Source organism: Mytilus trossulus, chromosome 1, assembly GCF_036588685.1.
Source record: "Mytilus trossulus isolate FHL-02 chromosome 1, PNRI_Mtr1.1.1.hap1, whole genome shotgun sequence".
NCBI classification, from domain to species: domain Eukaryota; kingdom Metazoa; phylum Mollusca; class Bivalvia; order Mytilida; family Mytilidae; genus Mytilus; species Mytilus trossulus.
This window is the reverse complement of record NC_086373.1, coordinates 107,864,914-107,885,364: the sequence shown is the minus strand read 5'-3', so window position 1 is coordinate 107,885,364 and position 20,451 is coordinate 107,864,914. Positions and strand designations below refer to the sequence as shown.

The 20,451-nt window shown below is 31.1% G+C and overlaps 2 protein-coding genes across 7 annotated transcripts in view; one reads left to right on the top strand and one right to left on the bottom strand.

Annotated features, from left to right (window-relative positions):
- Positions 1–1,401: 1,401 nt before the first annotated feature.
- On the bottom strand, positions 1,402–17,863 carry LOC134696650 (HAUS augmin-like complex subunit 3). Of its 3 annotated transcripts, none has more exons than XM_063558565.1 (14): positions 17,711–17,863; positions 15,814–15,992; positions 13,124–13,237; positions 12,735–12,818; positions 9,819–9,930; positions 9,456–9,671; positions 5,670–5,812; positions 5,074–5,208; positions 4,378–4,561; positions 3,800–3,952; positions 3,444–3,540; positions 2,792–2,939; positions 1,993–2,170; positions 1,402–1,616 (listed from the first exon to the last, which is right to left on the bottom strand). In XM_063558565.1, exons 2-14 carry the CDS (start codon positions 15,987–15,989, stop codon positions 1,488–1,490), a joined length of 1,869 nt encoding a protein of 622 aa, XP_063414635.1. In that variant the 5' UTR covers positions 15,990–15,992; positions 17,711–17,863; the 3' UTR covers positions 1,402–1,487. The 3 variants fall into 3 exon arrangements, with proteins under 3 accessions (XP_063414635.1, XP_063414643.1, XP_063414649.1); XM_063558573.1 differs by having other exon boundaries at positions 15,814–16,004; positions 17,711–17,847; XM_063558579.1 differs by lacking the exon at positions 13,124–13,237.
- A 40-nt stretch (positions 17,864–17,903) lies between these two features.
- The window catches only part of LOC134696630 (putative uncharacterized protein DDB_G0282133), a 30,058-nt gene continuing 27,510 nt past the window's right edge, over positions 17,904–20,451 (top strand). For all 4 annotated transcript variants that reach the window (XM_063558555.1, XM_063558548.1, XM_063558540.1 and 1 more), the window contains exons 1-2: positions 17,904–18,029; positions 19,917–19,966. In XM_063558555.1, coding sequence (XP_063414625.1) covers positions 18,027–18,029; positions 19,917–19,966 — 53 coding nt within the window. In that variant the 5' untranslated portion in view covers positions 17,904–18,026. The remainder of the gene's footprint in view (positions 18,030–19,916; positions 19,967–20,451) is intronic.

Here is a 20,451-nt window from a genome sequence, read left to right as displayed (position 1 = left end):
AAACGCGTCTGGCGTATATACTAAATTTAGTCCTGGTATCTTTGATGAGTTTATTTACAACCACTAGGTCGATGCCACTGCTGGTGGAGATTTATTTCCCTGAGGGTGTCACAAGCCCAGTAGTCAGCACTGTGTTGTGCTGACATGAATTGTCATTGATATGGTTAAATTTATAAATTTACTGTTTACAAAATTTTGGACTTTTTTGAAATACTAAGGCTTTTCTACCTCAGGAGCTGTATTTGGCAAAACTTTTAGGAGTTTTGGTTCTTAATGCTCTTACACTTTGTTCTTTATTTGGCATTTTAAATTTTTTCGATTCGAGGGTCACTGATGAGTCTTTTGTAGACGAAACGTGCATCTGGCGTATATACTAAATTTAGTCCTGGTATCTATGATGAGTTTATTTACAGGACAAATCCACCAATTTGAAGCTGTTTAAGGCAAAGAAACAAATTATAATGCAATAATGATACCCTGTACTAGGACTAACCATGCAGATTAAAATATGGATATAGGTCACAAGGTAATAGTCATTGGAAGACACATCCTTCTAATTTGACACATACATGTAATATGATTTTGAAAAAAACAGCAGACTATCTTATGTACTCTGGAGGTAAGAATATATATCCTTTAATAATAAAAATAAACAATTGTGTCATATAATAATTTTGATAAATAACCTACTCACAATGTTATACATGATAATATGCAAGTTTCAAAGTCAAGGAACCATAGCTGTGGGGATGGACCAAATAATCTCCATGAAAATGAGATTTAACCAGCTTATACAACAGCATACAGAATATCATTGACTAACCATTAGTGATTTAACTTAACTAATCTAATCACAAACTTTAACCTATAATGCTTTACTTTTATAAATTGTTATTTGGATGGAGAGTTGTCTCATTGGCACTCATACCACATCTTCCTATATCTACTTAGTCTTCCTTTTGTTACTTTCATCATAAATGAGTTGAAAAATTGCATTTTTTATAGAATGGCAGCCATTTAACAAATATTTTTGAGATTCTAAAATTGACAGAGTCAAGCAATTACTAGGCCTGCTTCTGCAGGTACATATGATCTTCAAGATAAGATCTGCAAAAAAGTCAGCATAGATGAAATATTCTGTTGTCTTCTTATAGGCATAATGGCCCTTTAATGACAAGTTTTACCCTTCTTTCTGTTTTAGGCAAAAACTATAGAAGGTAGAGTAAAACTGTAAACAGTAAAAATGATCAACAATACAAGATCAACATAAAAGATATTTTATTATTTGCTTGAGGAAGTTAGTCTGTAATGCTGCAGTATTTGTTCCTATACAAAATATGTTTACAATGCTTCAAACACAGATCTTCTTGAAACCTTTCATACTATGTATAAAACCTTAACAAATTTCAAAATCATATTTTCAAGAATTTATTAAAATATTAATGTATAACAAATGTAAATGACTACATATAAAGAGACAATATGGTTCAATGAAGTTTCTGGGCTTGTAATCTGGAAGACAGTTCATCAAACAATGTGTTAAGCTGTGACGGATTGATGAAGAAGTGGGAGAACAATCTTCTCTCCTTACATAACAAGGTATCATGTCTTAATGTCTGAAAAACAAGAAATTGTATCAATGACATTAAAAATCATATAATAACAAATTAACATATTCATATTTGCTATTTTTTATACAAGAAAAGATATATATTTATTGGCTGCTGATAGGCATGGTATTGAAGGAAACATTAACTAATTTAAATATTCCAACAAAACTATAATGGTTAAGATATTAAATATCTATTTTTTGGTCAAACTTGATCAATTAACAAAAAAGTAAAAGTTTGGAATTAAAATGAATCATTCATCTATTATAAAATCATACTGGTTTGAAATAACAATTTTTCTTCATAAAATAGAAAATACAAACTTTTTAAAAGCATATCCTAAAAAATTATTTGGGTTTAGACATGTACATAAACAATCTACCTGTTTCCTTTTCTCTAGGTCTTTCACCACTTCCTTTATAGATTGTTCTAACTTCCTTAACATTTCCTCCAATTGTGTCATAGATTCCATCAGCTGTCTGGGTGTCATGCATGGCTGACCACTGGTGGTACTAGAACCAGAGTATACGACCTGCTCACTCATCTGTAAACTCTTTTCTCTATAAAATGGATACAAGAAGTTTAGAAAATGTCTGTTTGTGATATGATATATGGTTCAACTTCTAATAATAATATAATAGTTTCAATGACCTTTCTACATGTAATTTTTTTTTTTTCAAATGTTATTTCTCAATATAAACCAGAAACTTATTTTGGTCTCCATTTACAAAGAAATATGTATTTTGCTGTGAATTGCCCCCCAAAAATATTAGGTTTCAAATTCCTTTTAGAAGATTCACAACTATTATAAGTCATTAATGCTTCAAGGGAAATTACAGCTATTAAAATTGAACTACCCTTCATGGAGATGGTAAAGTCCATGTTTTGGTTTGGAAACAACACAAATCATTAAAACCTAGAAATTAAATTGTTGAGAATAATGGCATCATGTGCGATGATTTTAAAATTAAAAACTTATCATTAAGTTCAGCTTCACTTCCATTAAAAGGTAATTACAACCTCTGGTTTGTGTTATATCTCTTCTTTTTTAAAATGCATCACACTTTCAAATAAGTTTCTTATTTTTCGGTAAGTATTTTTTCAAAATAATACAAAGCAGTAGTTTGCAGTAGTGCCTTATTAGAGGTTAATCAAACTACCAGCAATCATAATAATCTTACAACTGTTTTAATTTGTCCTCTTGTTTTTCTTCCAATGCTATTCTATTGATCTTCATTGATGAACATTTCTGTCTGAGTTTATCTGCTCCCTGTACAAGACTGTTGAAGGTTAAAAATAGATGTTTTTTATCCTCTCTATCTTCAGAACCTAAAATATAACCAGTTTACAATAGAACAATAAGATATTACAACAGATCTTATGACATTAACAAACGTGGGAATCTGCAGTCATAAAGTTTGCCTTATCTGAAAAAATGGGTTGAATAAACTTATATGATAATCAAATCATTTCCAAAAAAGATTTGAACTTAGAATGGAGGTCACCAATATATGATTTATTAGTTAAGAGTCTACAACTGAGGAATGCTGTAATGCTCCCTTCTTTAAATCTGAGTAACAAATAGTTACAGGTTACTTACATATCTAAACTCAGATTTAAACACTTATTCAAGTCCATGAAATCAGATTTTTTTTAAAAAAGAACTATTAACTTGAAGTTGTCTACCATATTTAAAAAGTAAATGTAAGATTGAAATTGTAAGCGTTGTCATGCTTAGCATACATCCATTGTAATTCCAAGTATCGAAAATATAGAGGTATGTGTCTGACAAATATGAAACATTAAAACTCATCACTTTCAAGCTGTACTTACATAACATGTGATGGAGATTTGTGGAGAATTTATCTCTAGAATCTATTGTGCCTCTCTGTTGTCTTGTGGAACTTAATGCAGGGTCCTCCATCATTTTCTGTAAGTGAATATAAATCAAAACAATTAAAAACAATTTTACAGTAGTTTTGTATAGGCAATGTTTGTACAACAGAATTAACTATCCTGTCTTTATCAACTAGCATGCAAGTCTCTATTCTGGACAGGAGAAAGTTAGAAGACCATATGGAAAATGGATCCTTACGAAATATCAAATAGAAAATAATTATTAAATCATTATATTTATGAATAAATTAATGCACAGTGTAGAATAATTTCTCTAAGAATTTGAAGCTTACCATTCTGTCTTTATATGATTTAAGTTGTGTGTAAAGTAACTGTTTAACTGCTGTTAGGAGTCTATGTATATCCCTGTGGTTTCTAGCCTCAACTTCATATGCCATGGTCAGGAACTCATTCCTTGATCTTTGTAAAATCAACTCATTTAAAACCTACAAAATATAAATATGAATAAAGACATTACTGAAGCATTGGTCAAAAGACATTATAAAAATCTAAAAACATCTAAGAGTCAACATATATTGTCTTAGCGGACAGGTTTTTTCACCAACAAATTAACAGAATAAAAAAGATTCTTCTTAAAAATCTAATTATTGCTGACTCACCACACCCTCTTTCTATGGACATTCCAGCAATGCAGTGGGAAACACTGCAGAACATGCAGCATGAAGGGGACATCTATTTTTGACTAACCAGTCCATTGGTCCTGTCATATGTTGTCAGGACAAACTGTGTCTTTCATTTCATTCCATGAATCCGTTGTCTTACATTTGTTGAAAGTTACAATGTCTCATAAAAATAACTTAAATGTGAGTTTTTATTAAATCGATAAAAAAAAATTACCCATATAACTAACCTTATCTTGGTTTGATATGAAATAATCCTGTCTGGCTAGTTTGAGATTATAATCCCCTGTCAGTATCTTGGATACTTGAGAAGCTGTACTCTCCTGTATTAAGGCAGGAATATCTCTCTCTGCCATTCCAGCAATCTCCCTCTTCACTAAACTTACAGCATTTCTTTTCTCATTGATTCTCTGGCTGAAAACATATAAAGTGACATTAAACATTTACTCTAAGTAAAAACTATGTTTTATCTTCATGCTATTTCTTTACAAAAAAATCCTTCAAAGAAGCAAAACATATGACCACGATACATCAAGCCATAGAATAGAGGTAACCTACTTCTGGAGATTGTTAGTGGACATGATCAGAAAATTATTCATAGTTCAAAAGGGTGACCAGAGTACAAATTCACCACCATGTTTTATTTTTAAAAAATACTTATCCAGTGTTAGTCAATATTTCTACTGTACCCTTTCACCACTTATTTTGAAATGATATTTTTGATATTTCAAATTTGGTGTAGATTGTTACTTTGTGAAGGATGTTTGTGTCTGCACATTACAAAAGCAACCAACAATCTAAAATTATGATTTAAATGCCTAATATGCATATAGCTGTTAATTTCTGTGTCATTTTGGTCTCTTGTAAAGAGTTGTCTCATTGGCAATCATAGCAATCATACCACTTCTTCTAATTTTTCTATTTACCTTAACTTGCTGCTATCTCTACCAAAATCACCATGTTTCAATGACTGTATGATATCTTGAGCTGACTGTACACAAGCATTTGCCTGTTTGCTGTTCATCAAGGCATTGATACGTTTAGCCTCACTCTTTGGGTAACTAAAAGTATATAATTTTATCACATGACAATACATATATAAATTTTCTAAGAATGAAAGTATAGAAAGTTTAAAATTTTACATAAAATATAAAATACCATGAATATTTCTAAACTTTCCATTCTATTCTGTATATCCCTTTAATGGTATATGGTACCAAGAGCCAAAAGCTGCGACATTCTAAGGTGTGAAAATATGCCACAATCTCCAAAACAACAAGAAGTCTACAAAAAGTAACAGATAACATTAAAGGGACTTTCCAGAAAAAAATTAAAACATTTTTTTAAACCCATTATCAAATTATTGATTTGCTTACAACCCTCTGCAAAGGTCTTTTTTATTTGTTTAAGTAAAGATGAGAGGGCATATTTTCTATGATTTCAATTTATATTATACATGCAATAAAATGAAACCATGATTTTATGAAAGGGTGACAAATATCATAAATATCTAAATACTAACAATGCTTGTATTCTGGCTAATTCTTTACATTCACTTATGTTAATTTCCTCAGCTTCTCCACGAACCAGTAAATTTTCTGGATCACTGACTTCTAATATTTCATATCTAGACCCTTCATCTTGACCAGTCATTTCTGCTATTCCCTATAAATATTTATTTTGAAATATATACTGAAAAAATTGGTCTTTATATTTCTTTCAATTTTATTTACCAACCAGGTGCTCCACAGGGTGCAGCTTAATACAACCGCAGAAGTTGAACCCTGAACAGTTGCGGCAAGTATGGACACAACATTCAAGCTTGATACAGCTCTGAATTTGGATTGCAATCAAATTTTTGTCAATATGAGTTTCTGACACAAAACAAATGTCAAGATCTTATAAATCTATTGTGCAATATTGTGCAAACAAAGATTTCTTCTTCAAACTTTTCAAAAATTTGAATTTGAAAAATTTGGGGGAAAAATAGAAAACTACTACCACCCCCTTTTTTTTTGCATACAGTCCAAAACCTGACATTTCTTTATACATAATATACAAGTAGTGTAAGGGAGGTAAATCCAAACAAACCCAACATTGTATGTTAAATGGTTAAGAGTTACCTCCCTTAAATTGTCTTAATTGTCCATTGACCAGATATACCTAGTTTTTTCCGCTTTTCTGCCCCTAATTCTGAAACAATTGAGCCATAACCCCCAAAGTCAATACTAACCATTTCTTCATGGTATGGAAACTTGTGGTTTAATTTCAGAGAGATTCATACACTTTAACACGAGTTATTGTTTGAAAACTACAAAAATGATCATTTTTGGCCCCCCAATTCCTAAACTTTTGGGACCATAACCCCTGAAATCAATCCCAACCTTTCTTTATCGGTAGTAAACCTTCTGGTAAAAATTTAGAGAGATCCATTCACTTAACACAAGTTATTGTCTGTAAACTAGAACCAGATGCTCCGCAGGGCGTAGCTTTATACGACCGCAGAGGTTGAACCCTGAACAGTTGGGGCAAGTATGGACACAACATTCAAGCTGGATTCCGCTCAAAATTTGGATTTTGATTAAAAAGTTGACACAGCATAGGTTTCTGACACAGAATGAATGTATTCAAATGAACTTAAATTTTTTGTTTTCTCTTAGAGCAATTCACTATGCTGTTGAATATTAATCCTCTCAAAAAAATGTTTGAAGAAATTTTCTTTTTATTTATGAAATTTCAAATGAGAAAAATTGAACCCAATTTGTTAATCACATCCCCCTTTCCCTTATTCCAAATCTAATTTCAATTAAAATATTCTAATGGAGTTTGCAACAATTACTACTCATTTAAATACATCATAAAATATTAAGATGTAAAAAAACTGCTTGTTATCACTGAATGGTAAAGATTATCTAAATTTATCAGTTGGTAGTAAAAAGTGAATATACATTGTATATTGTATATAACAAAGATTTAAGTTGATTCTGGACAAAGAAAGATAACTCCAATTAAAAAAATTCTTGCAGATATTTCTTGCTTACTATACTGGACAAAGAAAGATAACTCTTAATTAAAAAAAAAATTGCAATTTCACAATATTGTGAAATTAGATATTTCTTGCCATTGCACAATACTGTGCAATTGAAAAGACTTGCTATTGCACAATACTTAATATAATAATTTTAGATCCTGATTTGGACCAACTTGAAAACTGGGCCCATAATCAAAAATCTAAGTACATGTTTAGATTCAGCATATCAAAGAGGCCCAAGAATTTAATTTTTGTTAAAATCAAACTTAGTTTAATTTTGGACCCTTTGCACTTTAATTTAGACCAATTTTAAAACTGGACCAAAAATTAAGAATCTACATACACAGTTAAATTTGGCATATCAAAGAACCCCAATTATTCAATTTTTGATGAAATCAAACAATGTTTAATTTTGGACCTCGATTTGGTCAACTTGAAAACTGGGCCAATAATCAAAAATCTAAGTACATTTTTAGATTCAGCATATCAAAGAACCCCAAGGTTTCAATTTTTGTTAAAATCAAACTAAGTTTAATTTTGGACCCTTTGGACCTTAATGTAGACCAATTTGAAAACGGGACCAAAAATTAAGAACCTACATACACAGTTAGATTCGGCATATTAAAGAACCCCAATTATTTAATTTTGATGAAATCAAACAAAGTTTAATTTTGGACCCTTTGGGCCCCTTTTTCCTTAACTGTTGGGACCAAAACTCCAAAAATCAATACCAACCTTCCTTTTGTGGTCATAAACATTGTGTTTAATTTTCATTGATTTCTATTTACTTTAACTAAAGTTATTGTGCGAAAACCAAGAATAATGCTTATTTGGGCCCTTTTTTGGCCCCTAATTCCTCAACTGTTGAAACCAAAACTCCCAAAATCAATCCCAACCTTTCTTTTGTGGTCATAAACCTTGTGTCAAAATTTCATAGATTTCTATTAACTTAAACTAAAGTTATAGTGCGAAAACCAAGAAAATGCTTATTTGGGCCCTTTTTGGCCCCTAATTCCTAAAATGTTGGGACCAAAACTCCCAAAATCAATACCAGCCTTCCTTTTATGGTCATATACCTTGTGTTAAAATTTCATAGATTTCTATTCACTTTTACTAAAGTTAGAGTGCGAAAACTAAAAGTATTCGGACGACGACGACGACGCCAACGTGATAGCAATATACGACGAAAATTTTTTCAAAATTTGCGGTCGTATAAAAATGCTTTTTGGGGCCTTTTTTTACCCCTTATTCCTATATGTTTGGGAAAATTAACCTCAAACTGAATTCTAGCCTTCCCTGTGTTATATTGAACCTTTGCGGTACAATGTCAGAGAGATCGATACAGTTACTCACAAGTTATTGTCCTGAATGTAGATAAATGCTTGTTTTGAGCCCCTAATTCCTAAACCTTAGGGACCATTACCCCCAAAATTAATCCCAAGCTTCCTTTTGTGGTTATAAACATTGTGTTAAAATTTTATTCATTTCTATTCACTTATACTAAAGTTATTATCTTGAAACCTTCCGTCTTCAGACTACGCTGATTTTGCGGTTGTATAAAAATACTATTCATTAAGAAGATGATGCATGTTTAATGAATAAAACATAAATTTTGACCACAATTTTGGCAAATAAGAGTCTAAAAAATTAAAACTTTTTTAGATATATGCTACAAAAATAAGAATAAATACAATAACTGTAAGGATAAGGGCCGATTTTGGCCTCAAATTTCAGGTTCATCTGAAGAAAGATTTAGAACACTTTTTAACTTTAATTTTAAATTTTAACTGATTTTGTCATTTAAAACACTCTGATTCAAGCTGAAATATAAAAAATCTATCAAATATTCCAAAAATGTCACTTTTCAGATGGTTTTTGTCGAAAATGAAAGTGACCATCCATGTTTATCATCAACCTTTTTTTTTATATATCACGTATTTTTATCAAATACAATTTAAATTTCAATATTAAGAATGAAAACAAATGCTGCCACTTTCAATTTTGATGGAAACCATCTAAAATTTAACTAAAATGCTAAAATTGTGAAGATTTCAGTAATTTAGCATGACTTAATGATGATAGTACCCGATATATGTGCATTTCATTGTAAAAAAAAAGCCCATATTTATGTAGCAGAAGCATTCTATTTTCCAATAAATTACTAAAAGTTTACATTTTAACATTTTTGTAAAACTGCTATATATTTTGGGGCCAAAAAGGGGTCTTACTGGACCTACTCCTTTAAAGCACTGATTAGATCTCAAAAAATCTATTTACCTCAAAGAATAATCTTTTAGTATAAGATGTAAGTTCTTGTGTAAACTTATCCTCAGTTTTATTGTATTCCTCCTGTGTCAGCTGAGAGAGAAATACAGGAGATGTTGGTCTGTCTAATGTCACATGACTGTTTTGATCTGATACATCTCCTTTCCTGTCATACAAATCAGTGGTCCGGGAAACAGATTTCACCAATTCATCAAGACTATTATTCATCTGTAAAAATCAGTTAAAAATCTAAATTTGAGACACAATGTTATAACATTTCATTTTTTATATTATCACATTCAAGTTCTTACAGTTAATGAGACATGGACATAGGATCTGTATTTTAATCTTATTGATTTAAAATTAATTGATTACTTGTGTGTTATCAGCTTGAGTCTGTTCTAGACATTTCTTGTACTGTGACTTAGCCTTTGATTCTACAGTCTTTAACTTGGACACACGGTGTGTTAACCCTGTTTGATGTAAGCTATAAAATAAATCAATAATTAGATGAAATTTAGAAGTAGAAATCAATTATAAAATCCTATTATGTACTTCTAATCCTAGACTTGAAACAGATTCTTGTAGCAATCATTTGTCACATCTATTATAATGCATTTCAATAGAATGTTATATATTGTGCCAATGTCCAACATGTAAGATTTAATAAAGACTTTCAGCAGCACAATGACTGAAATATCTGGAGAAGTAACATAACTTTTATTTTTTTTACTCTTTGTTTCTGTATATAGTTTTACTCAAACTAAAGTTATGGTTATGACTAATGCATGTTTTGAGTATTGTTCCTCCCATTTTCAATTAATTCAATGCTGTCATTTAAATATTTCTCACATTCTTTTCTGAGATGAAATTAAGAATGAAACAACAACCTGATCAAAATCCAGAAAACAACCGAAGGTCACCATTGGGTCTTCAACACAGCAGGAAAATCCCACACCTAAAGATGTACTTCAACTGGCCCCTTAACAAAAATGTGTACTAGTTCAGTGATAAAGGACACCATACTAAACTCCTAAATATATCATTGAACTTTTTGTGTTGAACTGTATGAAGTTAAAGTGTGAATAAACTAGTAACCTTATGATCAGTCAACACAAGGAATTGTATATTTAAAAGGAATGGAAACACGGCTCGAGATCAATCGGGATACCCGCAGCGCACCCGCAGAGCTATAAACCATGTCTTGCTCTGGCGGAAGTATGATGAATAATATAAAAAATCATGACGGAGTTCCATTTCCTGTCATATAAATCGGTCTTTTAATTCACGGGGTCATCTTGCTTGAGACGATATAAATGAGAGAGAAACCCGAAATCAAGAATAAACTTTTATTCCTAGCAAAAAGTAAGGCCTTAGGTATCATTTTAATGCCTCAACAAACATACGTTTGTAATGTTGTATTGAGTAAATTCTCATTAGAATAGACCTCGGTCTTGAAAATTGAGGGAGTTTCATCCGGATTACAAAACAAAAAATACTGTGTTTTGATTTTGTTCTAAAAACTTGAAAACTACGAAGTGCAAAACAAAACAGTTGATATCATTATGAAGCTGAAATCTTATTCTATCGATTACGCTCTTTTTGAAGTTTCTTGTAACTTTTAAGAATTTTCTACGATTTTTTGAAATTTCAGTTTTGAGTTTCAATAATCTGTCAAAATATGTCTATTAATCTGGGAGTGCACTACGATTTCTTCATTATATTGGAAAGTAGAAAGAAAAAAGTGAAAAAATGAGATATCATTTTAAAGAAGGAATATTTTCCTACAGTTTGGTCTAAATTACGAATGCTAAATGTAATTGGTACAATATATATGATTTTATTTCGAAACATGTTGAAAATTTGAAGTTGTGCGTCAACAAATACATCGACACTTTGTATTTTGGTATAAGTTAAATAACTACTTGAAATAGATGGGATATTGACATATGATTTAAAAGCTTAGTCTTTTTTCTATCGTATAGTGTTGGTTTTATGAAAATGGTGATAAAAATGAATTAGCTATGATTTTTCAAAATTCCATGTTTATAGTTCACATTGACGCCATTTTGTTTGAAATAACAGACAAGAAATATATAGAAGACACACGATTGGGATTTATTGTGCCTTTTTATATACCATGTACGATGTTATGCATTTTTTGGTCAAATGCTGCTTTAGATACTAAATCGTTGTTTGGTAATGCAGTTTGCCATTATTAAGCGTTGCCGCAAATTACCATACGAAACAGCAGAGGCCGCAAAAGTATTCCTTTGGTGTTAAAATAAATAAAATGCGAATGTGGGAAAGTTTTAACTGTTTCTAATTAGAAAATTTATTGCATCTCTGCATAATTTAGCAGGTGAGCTCGACATTATTAATTTTTAACATCTTAAAAGTATGTAAGACACAAATTAGCTTATCATTGATACATGATATATTATACCTGCAAATTGGAACATCCCGCATGCCGTTGTTTATTATAACACCTGTAATCTGAGTTCTTTTATCTAGATACTATACTGCAGTTGTTAACATGTTCCTTCCTTCATAATAATTTATTAACTTCTTTCTTTAACAGTCATTTAGTTACATTTTTAAAATGTCCTTTATTTTGCATGAAAACTTTTTAACACTCGTAAAATGTCCGATATCATCTGATTGTGACATACCTTCATGAAATATCAAGATAAAAAAAAATGAATAATAAGTTTTTTATTAGTAACTTGGCATGTGGTTGTATTGTTATATTTTTTTTCTTGGATTAATTTATTTTTCGTTTCATGATTTATCACTTAGCTACTTTACCACGTTCGTACTACACAATTTTACTTACCGTTACTCTACAATAGAATGTGTATTTCGAATTATCTTCTAAAAAAAACAATAATATGATTTATTTTACGCCAAGCAAATTGAAACAGAATGCCCCTTAGAATGATGTTTTAGTTCATTATTTTTTATTATAGAAACATGCCTATAAGAAGAAAAAAATATCATTGTCAAGTTAGATAACTAGTGTCAGATTAAATGACCACGTTCGATAACTTATACCAGATAAGTAATGAGCCAGTTAGAGCGATGGGGTGTAATTAACACCCGGTCAAAGCAAGAGATGCATCATAATATTTTCTTTGAAGTCGGCCGCGTTTCCATTCCTTTTAAATATACAATTCCTTGGTCAACAGGAGAACCAGTTATCTATTTCTGTGAGAAAAAAAAAAATCTTGTCTAAATATACAATAATTATATCTATCTAATATTTTTTAAATATGATAACCAGTATTTAACCTCAGTCTGTTTCTTTTCTGTATAAGTGACTGCTTCCTCTTCCGACTGCATTCTATATCTCTCTTTAACTGATCATTCTGTTTCCTGCAAAAATAATAATAAATTTATTGTTCTGTTTTAGTTTTAATATCAGTGTCTGAATATGGTTTTTTTTTTTTCATTTTTAGGTGACCAAAAAGCAACACAACTGCATAATCTAATTCTTGAGTAGTTTTCAAATTGTCTTCATTTTGAAATACCTGTGAAACTTCTGTGTGAGTGCTTATATATATTAGAAGTTATTGTATTAAAGACTTTTGGTGAATGAAACTGTAATCCATTTATGAAAGCAAAAGGTTTTAACACAGAATAATGGGCTCTTGTGTCAAATTAACTAAATTGTATCTCACTTCAGGTCATCAACAGAGAGATTTTCTTCCTCTGCTGAAATCAAATTCTTGACAGCTTCATCAAGTTGTGAACCATCTAACACTGCCTCTCCACTCTTTATCAAAGTCTCATATCTAAAATTGAAACAAATAACTGTGAAAACATCAAGAGTTACCTCACCTACCATCTAACACTGCCTCTCCACTCTTTATCAAAGTCTCATGTCTAAAATTGAAACAAATAACTGTGAAAACATCAAGAGTTACCTCACCTACCATCTAACACTGCCTCTCCACTCTTTATCAAAGTCTCATATCTAAAATTGAAACAAATAACTGTGAAAACATCAAGAGTTACCTCACCTACCATCTAACACTTCCTCTCCACTCTTTATCAAAGTCTCATATCTAAAATTGAAACAAATAACTGTGAAAACATCAAGAGTTACCTCACCTACCATCTAACACTGCCTCTCCACTCTTTATCAAAGTCTCATATCTAAAATTAAAACAAATGATTGTGAAAACATCCAGAGTTACCTTACCTACCATCTAACACTTCCTCTCCACTCGTTATCAAAGTCTCATATCTAAAATTGAAACAAATAACTGTGAAAACATCAAGAGTTACCTCACCTACCATCTAACACTGCCTCTCCACTCTTTATCAAAGTCTCATATCTAAAATTAAAACAAATAACTGTGAAAACATCCAGAGTTACCTCACCTACCATCTAACACTGCCTCTCCACTCTTTATCAAAGTCTCATATCTAAAATTAAAACAAATAACTGTGAAAACATCAAGAGTTACCTCACCTACCATCTAACACTGCCTCTCCACTCTTTATCAAAGTCTCATATCTAAAATTAAAACAAATAACTGTGAAAACATCAAGAGTTACCTCACCTACCATCTAACACTGCCTCTCCACTCTTTATCAAAGTCTCATATCTAAAATTAAAACAAAGAACTGTGAAAACATCCAGAGTTACCTCACCTACCATCTAACACTGCCTCTCCACTCTTTATCAAAGTCTCATATCTAAAATTAAAACAAAGAACTGTGAAAACATCCAGAGTTACCTCACCTACCATCTAACACTGCCTCTCCACTCTTTATCAAAGTCTCATATCTAAAATTAAAACAAAGAACTGTGAAAACATCCAGAGTTACCTCACCTACCATCTAACACTGCCTCTCCACTCTTTATCAAAGTCTCATATCTAAAATTAAAACAAAGAACTGTGAAAACATCCAGAGTTACCTCACCTACCATCTAACACTGCCTCTCCACTCTTTATCAAAGTCTCATATCTAAAATTAAAACAAATGACTGTGAAAACATCCAGAGTTACCTTACCTACCATCTAACACTTCCTCTCCACTCTTTATCAAAGTCTCATATCTAAAATTAAAACAAATAACTGTGAAAACATCCAGAGTTACCTCACCTACCATCTAACACTGCCTCTCCACTCTTTATCAAAGTCTCATATCTAAAATTAAAACAAAGAACTGTGAAAACATCCAGAGTTACCTCACCTACCATCTAACACTGCCTCTCCACTCTTTATCAAAGTTTCATATCTAAAATTAAAACAAATGACTGTGAAAACATCCAGAGTTACCTCACCTACCATCTAACACTGCCTCTCCACTCTTTATCAAAGTCTCATATCTAAAATTAAAACAAATGACTGTGAAAACATCCAGAGTTACCTTACCTACCATCTAACACTGCCTCTCCACTCTTTATCAAAGTATCATATCTAAAATTAAAACAAATAACTGTGAAAACATCCAGAGTTACCTCACCTACCATCTAACACTGCCTCTCCACTCTTTATCAAAGTCTCATATCTAAAATTAAAACAAATGACTGTGAAAACATCCAGAGTTACCTCACCTGTTGACCCATGAATGAGGAGTGGAGATAACAAGTTAAAACAAAGAAATTTTTAGACACAAATGTTTTTAACGTCAATGATGAATGACTGAAGGCAGGGCTGTACAAATATGAATGTACATAACTTAGTTGAATCTTTGTGTACTGGAACATGATAGAAATAAATCTTTGTGTACTAGTACATTACAGAAACTAATCTGTATGTACTGCACACATTGGAGATGTAATTCAATGGTGCTTATACAACTATATGGCTATATGCTATAGAGTTTGAAATTTTCAGATTATAAGTATGAAAAAAGAAAATTATATGTCCACGGCTTCATTTGTTATACAGGTTATATTCCGCGCTTCATTCAAAAATGTACTTCAGTCAACGCTTTTACACCCCTATAAAGTTACAAAAAGAAGCATTCAATACTTATAATTACATTTTTTAGCTAGGATCATGAAAACACGATCTTTATCAAGTTTTATTTAATTCACCTGTGCACTTTATTGTGGGACCTCGTGTCATCATGAATGATAAATTTTATTGTCTCATGCAATTGCTTACGGAATAACATGTGATGTGCAGTTAGCCAATCAGAATAACGTATTATAATGAAACATACATCTAATGTAAAAAAAAATTGTAATTATTCATGTATAACCTGGTGTCATCACAAATTGTTTTGATTCTTAGGTTGAAGCTTCAAAGATGCCATAAAACAAAATCAGTTTCATCTGATATCCCATTTTTATCATTTTATCACACCAAAGTACCATAATTTTTACTTCTTTACACTGGTCAGTACTTACTCTTCAAGTTCCTTAGCATCTAATACATTAGCAGAATTGACATTAGTACAGAACCAGTCAAGGAAAGGAACCAGTTCTTCACATTCAAACATCCATTCTAATCCACTAGGATCTAGAGAATGTGCTTTAGGATATCCTAACTGTTTTAGTGTTTCTACAAACTGTCTACCACTCATCTTCTGGAAATAAAACTGCATGGTCAAGATAAATCAAACAGAATCAATTTCATTATTTTCATTTGTTATTGTAAATCTTCAACACCTAGTCAAAGTTCTATTTCACAGTGACCCATGGATTCCGGCATTTTAACTTTCATTTTGAAAGATTGTTATAACGAGAAAAACTGTGGGGCTACTTAAAGTTCAATACCAAAATTAGCATACATTTACATGTAGGTATTTGTATACTCCATTCTTGAGGCCCTGAAGTTGGCATTAATTTGGCGAATTTTAAAAGTTAAAATGCTGGTTCTCATTGGTCACTGCGAGATAAAACTGAAAACTGTAAATACATGTACAGTGACAAAACAAACAAATCAAACAGACATCTTTCACACAGAGTGATACACACAGCATCAAAACAGTCTCAAGGGTTCAATAAACAAACCAAAGTTTCTATGTAAAGATCCTAGTGTTTTATTTGCCTTTGAAGTTGAATTATTAAAATTGGGCCCCAGTCAAGATCATTGCTTATTGTATCTCCTAGGTACTTAATGTCTTTGACAGATTCAAATACATGATTATGTAATTTATAATATAATAAGATTATTATATAGGTTTTTGAGGTGCACTGATACACTCGACTGCACTATAATTTTGTTATTGATAATTGCTATTAATTAACTGATTGAAAAGAAAACTAAGCAAACCCTCAGTCCAAATTTTTTTAAAACAGATGCGGATATAATTAAGGGTGGTAATTGAGGTACCTTCATGACAAATAACAGTAAAAGTTCTTGCCAAATGACGTAAATGGTAATTTTTGGTGCATGACAATAAAATATGCACTTTCTTTTAGACAATAAGGATATAAAAAAAACGAATGATTTTGACAAGTTATTTGAGACCTCTGACGAATCACGACAATTAAAGTTATATTTAGATCAATTTGACGCTAAAGGTAGCTGAAAATTGCTGTTCCACACCTGATGTTGGTAAAGGGTATTACTACCCTCTGATATGACCTGGGCAGGCTAGTCCTATAATATCCTATAACATATGACCTCAGGGCATTTTTTACTATTTCTATTTACTGTTCTGATAAAAAAAAATTACTATCAATGTGCATCTCATTAAAAAAAAAATGAAAATATCAGTATAAAAAGTTAAAAATTGAAGAAGAATGCGAAGTCATATATATATGTTATAGGACTACTCAGTGATGAAGAAGACATTAATAGAGACAATCGAAATGAGATATTGTGCCATCTGGAAAATTATTTAACAGAGTCTGGTAGATTCAAAAACACTATAGAGCAAAAAACACTAATTCTAAATCAAAATTAAGTCAAATTTTTTTAAGCAGCGGCCACCATTTCAATTAAGTACATGAGTGAACATTACATATGTGAAGAAACTACAAAAGAGGAAACGTACACAAGTGTTTACAGTGTCATTTGGGACACTTACTAAAGACTAAAGACGGATCCAGGAATTTTCATAAGTGGGGGCCCACTGACTGACCTAAGAGGGGGCCTGCTCCAGTCACGCTTCAGTGATTCCCTATATAAGCAACCAAATTTTTTCCCAAAAAGGGGGGCACCCTGGCCCCCCCCCCCCCCCTAAATCCGCCTCTGCAGTACTGGGCAGGCCAGACCCTGTGTGTCTTCACAACCCATATTTTATAACAAACATATTTCCGATGGATTTAAGATATTATCACCTGCGTATAGACTTACACTTAGTATATGTTGTAGCAAATCGGTCTCATTCTTTACATTTCAAGTGAATTGCATGACAAGTCCTGTGTTTATTCTTGTTTGAAGATACCGCCCTGCAAAAATATCTTGCATCAGCGTAGACGATAACAAATATCTTTAATCATGAAATACGCAAAACAAAAACGTTTGATTGATTAAGACGAGAAAACAAAAACAAAAAAATACAGATTTTCTCTACTATTCGGTTAGCAATCCGGTGTTTAGAATTTTCTGAGAATGGCGGAAATTTGAAAATGGGGAAAATAATCGAAAACTGTAAAGAGCTTGTAAAATCATGGTAATTAGATCTACAACCTTAACAATGCGATATAACACAAACAGGAAAACGAAAATGATTTTTCTAACTTCTAGTAGATTTTACTTCATACGTGAGCTAATCATCTATTTTTATTTCATTTGATACAAATATGTATTCCAATCAAATTTTGAAATGAAGGCAACAGTACTTGTATAACGTATATGTGCTTAACCATCAGATAATAAAAACGAACCTCACAAAAGTTATAACCAATTAAACTTCACACAATTCTGCATCTTATGGTATCTATTTATAAAAAAAAAAACAATAATGGTAATAATTTTTTGAAAAATGGTTGATTTTAGGCAGCAACCATTTGATTTTCTGGGGGGGGCTATGATTTTTTTTTGAAAAAAAAGTTTGTTTCCAGGTTTTGGTGAAAAAAATAATTTGTTTTGGACCCCTAATTAACATAATTTAACATCCGGAACTCCTCCTTCTTTAGCTGCCAATTTAAATCAAAATCAAAATTCCCATATTGCTAAGCGGTGTGAATTTTCTGGTTGACGGTCTTGTTTGAGGAAGACGTTCAGGCGTTAATGTAGCCTTCATAGATGATCAGTGGAATATAACGACTGAATTATTCGGGTTAGAAATGATAGGGCATTTTTGGAGTGGACTGTTGAAACAAATTGATAACAACTGCCAAATTTCTGACTTGGTACAGGACTTTTTAAGAATATTTTTTTTGGTTGAACCTAATTTTATGGGTAGCCAAACATTGCGCTTAATGGCAATGTTAAAATTATTGCTATTACAGACAACATTACATGATAGGAATACTTTATTAAAAAAAAATGCATTAATTGCAAGAACACTCAGGACAGGGAAGTACATAAATAAATAATAAAATTGGACATTACAACATGTTAACCACAGAATAACAACTAACACCTTAGCTTAATTTATGACAGTGCCCAAAAACAGCATAATCTTTGATAATTGAATTACGAACTGTGTTTTACACGAATGTATCAACACTGCAAAAAAGGACATCACAGGGTCTGGAAAAAGGGGGATGTGTTCTTCATTTCTTTATATTAAATTAATCATGTCATTTTTCTCTATTCTTTATTATTTTGTTGTACAAAATTATTTGCTTCTTAAATAATTTTTTTATTTTATTTTATTTATTATGTATAAAATAAAGTTTATTTATTAAAAATATAGTGAAATCCTAAAATAAAGAAAAAAAATGATTTAAACCCGCAAGCACCCTTAAATTGAACTTTGACTGTAATTTGACGGTGATAAAAAAATGTTAAATTAAATATATTTTTAATTATGTTCTAATTATTTTAGAATAGTACATGTACATGCATAAATGTACATACACAATTAAACACATATCATTAAGTGTAATTTGAGTTAGTAATGTATATATTTAGAAGGTATTTTTTTTCATGTTTTTATTGTTCTAGTTACATTAGTTCACTGATGGAAATGCTTCAATTTTGAGAAACATTTTTTTAGCCCTGATTTACATTCATGCAATGTCAATTTTCCCAATGAATTTAATCATTTTGCCCTGATTTTTAAGATAATAAAACTGATTTATTCTTTAATACAAGATGTTTACCATTTTAAAATTTTTAATAAAAGTGTAGCACATATTGAATATTTATTATTATACTAGTTTTTATGGTGAATAATATTCTTAATATAAATCACTCAATAGTTAATTATTCATTTAAAGATACATGTTTTACATGTTTATATTTATATAAAACAAAAATAAATTATTGATGTCAGCATATACAATGATATAGTACAGTAATATACATGTAATCATAATGAGAAAAAAAAAATATACCTTACAAGTTAGCCATTGTTTTTTTTTAATTTTAACTATTTTCTTTTCTAAAGGCAGGGAAAGATTTCTTTGTGAATCCACTGAAGAGGAAGAACAGAGGCTTGTAAGTTTGATACTATGTTTATATCATTGTTTGTGATCTGATTAATATTATACATAAATACTTTCATTGCATCAACATGTTACAGAGATACAGATCAGTTCTCAGTGAGCTTGGTTCACATATGAACATTATTATAGTCTTACAGAATAAAAAATGATTCCCCAACTTGTACCATGTTCTTTACTGGTATGACAAAAAACTTGACACCAGACAAGTTAACAGTTTCCACTTATTTAAGTTTAACCTTTAAAAAAAAAAATAGAATGTCATTACTTTATAGCATGTATAGATTAAGTGTTGTTTGCTATAAAATTCCAGGGGAACTAATGTTCATGATGAGAACAAATTAGAAATATATCTGATAGGAAGGTTCTTCAAAGTGCATCATTCAGGATAAAGGAAATATGGAATGCCACTGAAAAAAGTATGCTGGATAGGCAATCTTCATGACATACATACTATCATAGCTGAAAGAGTTGTTAAAA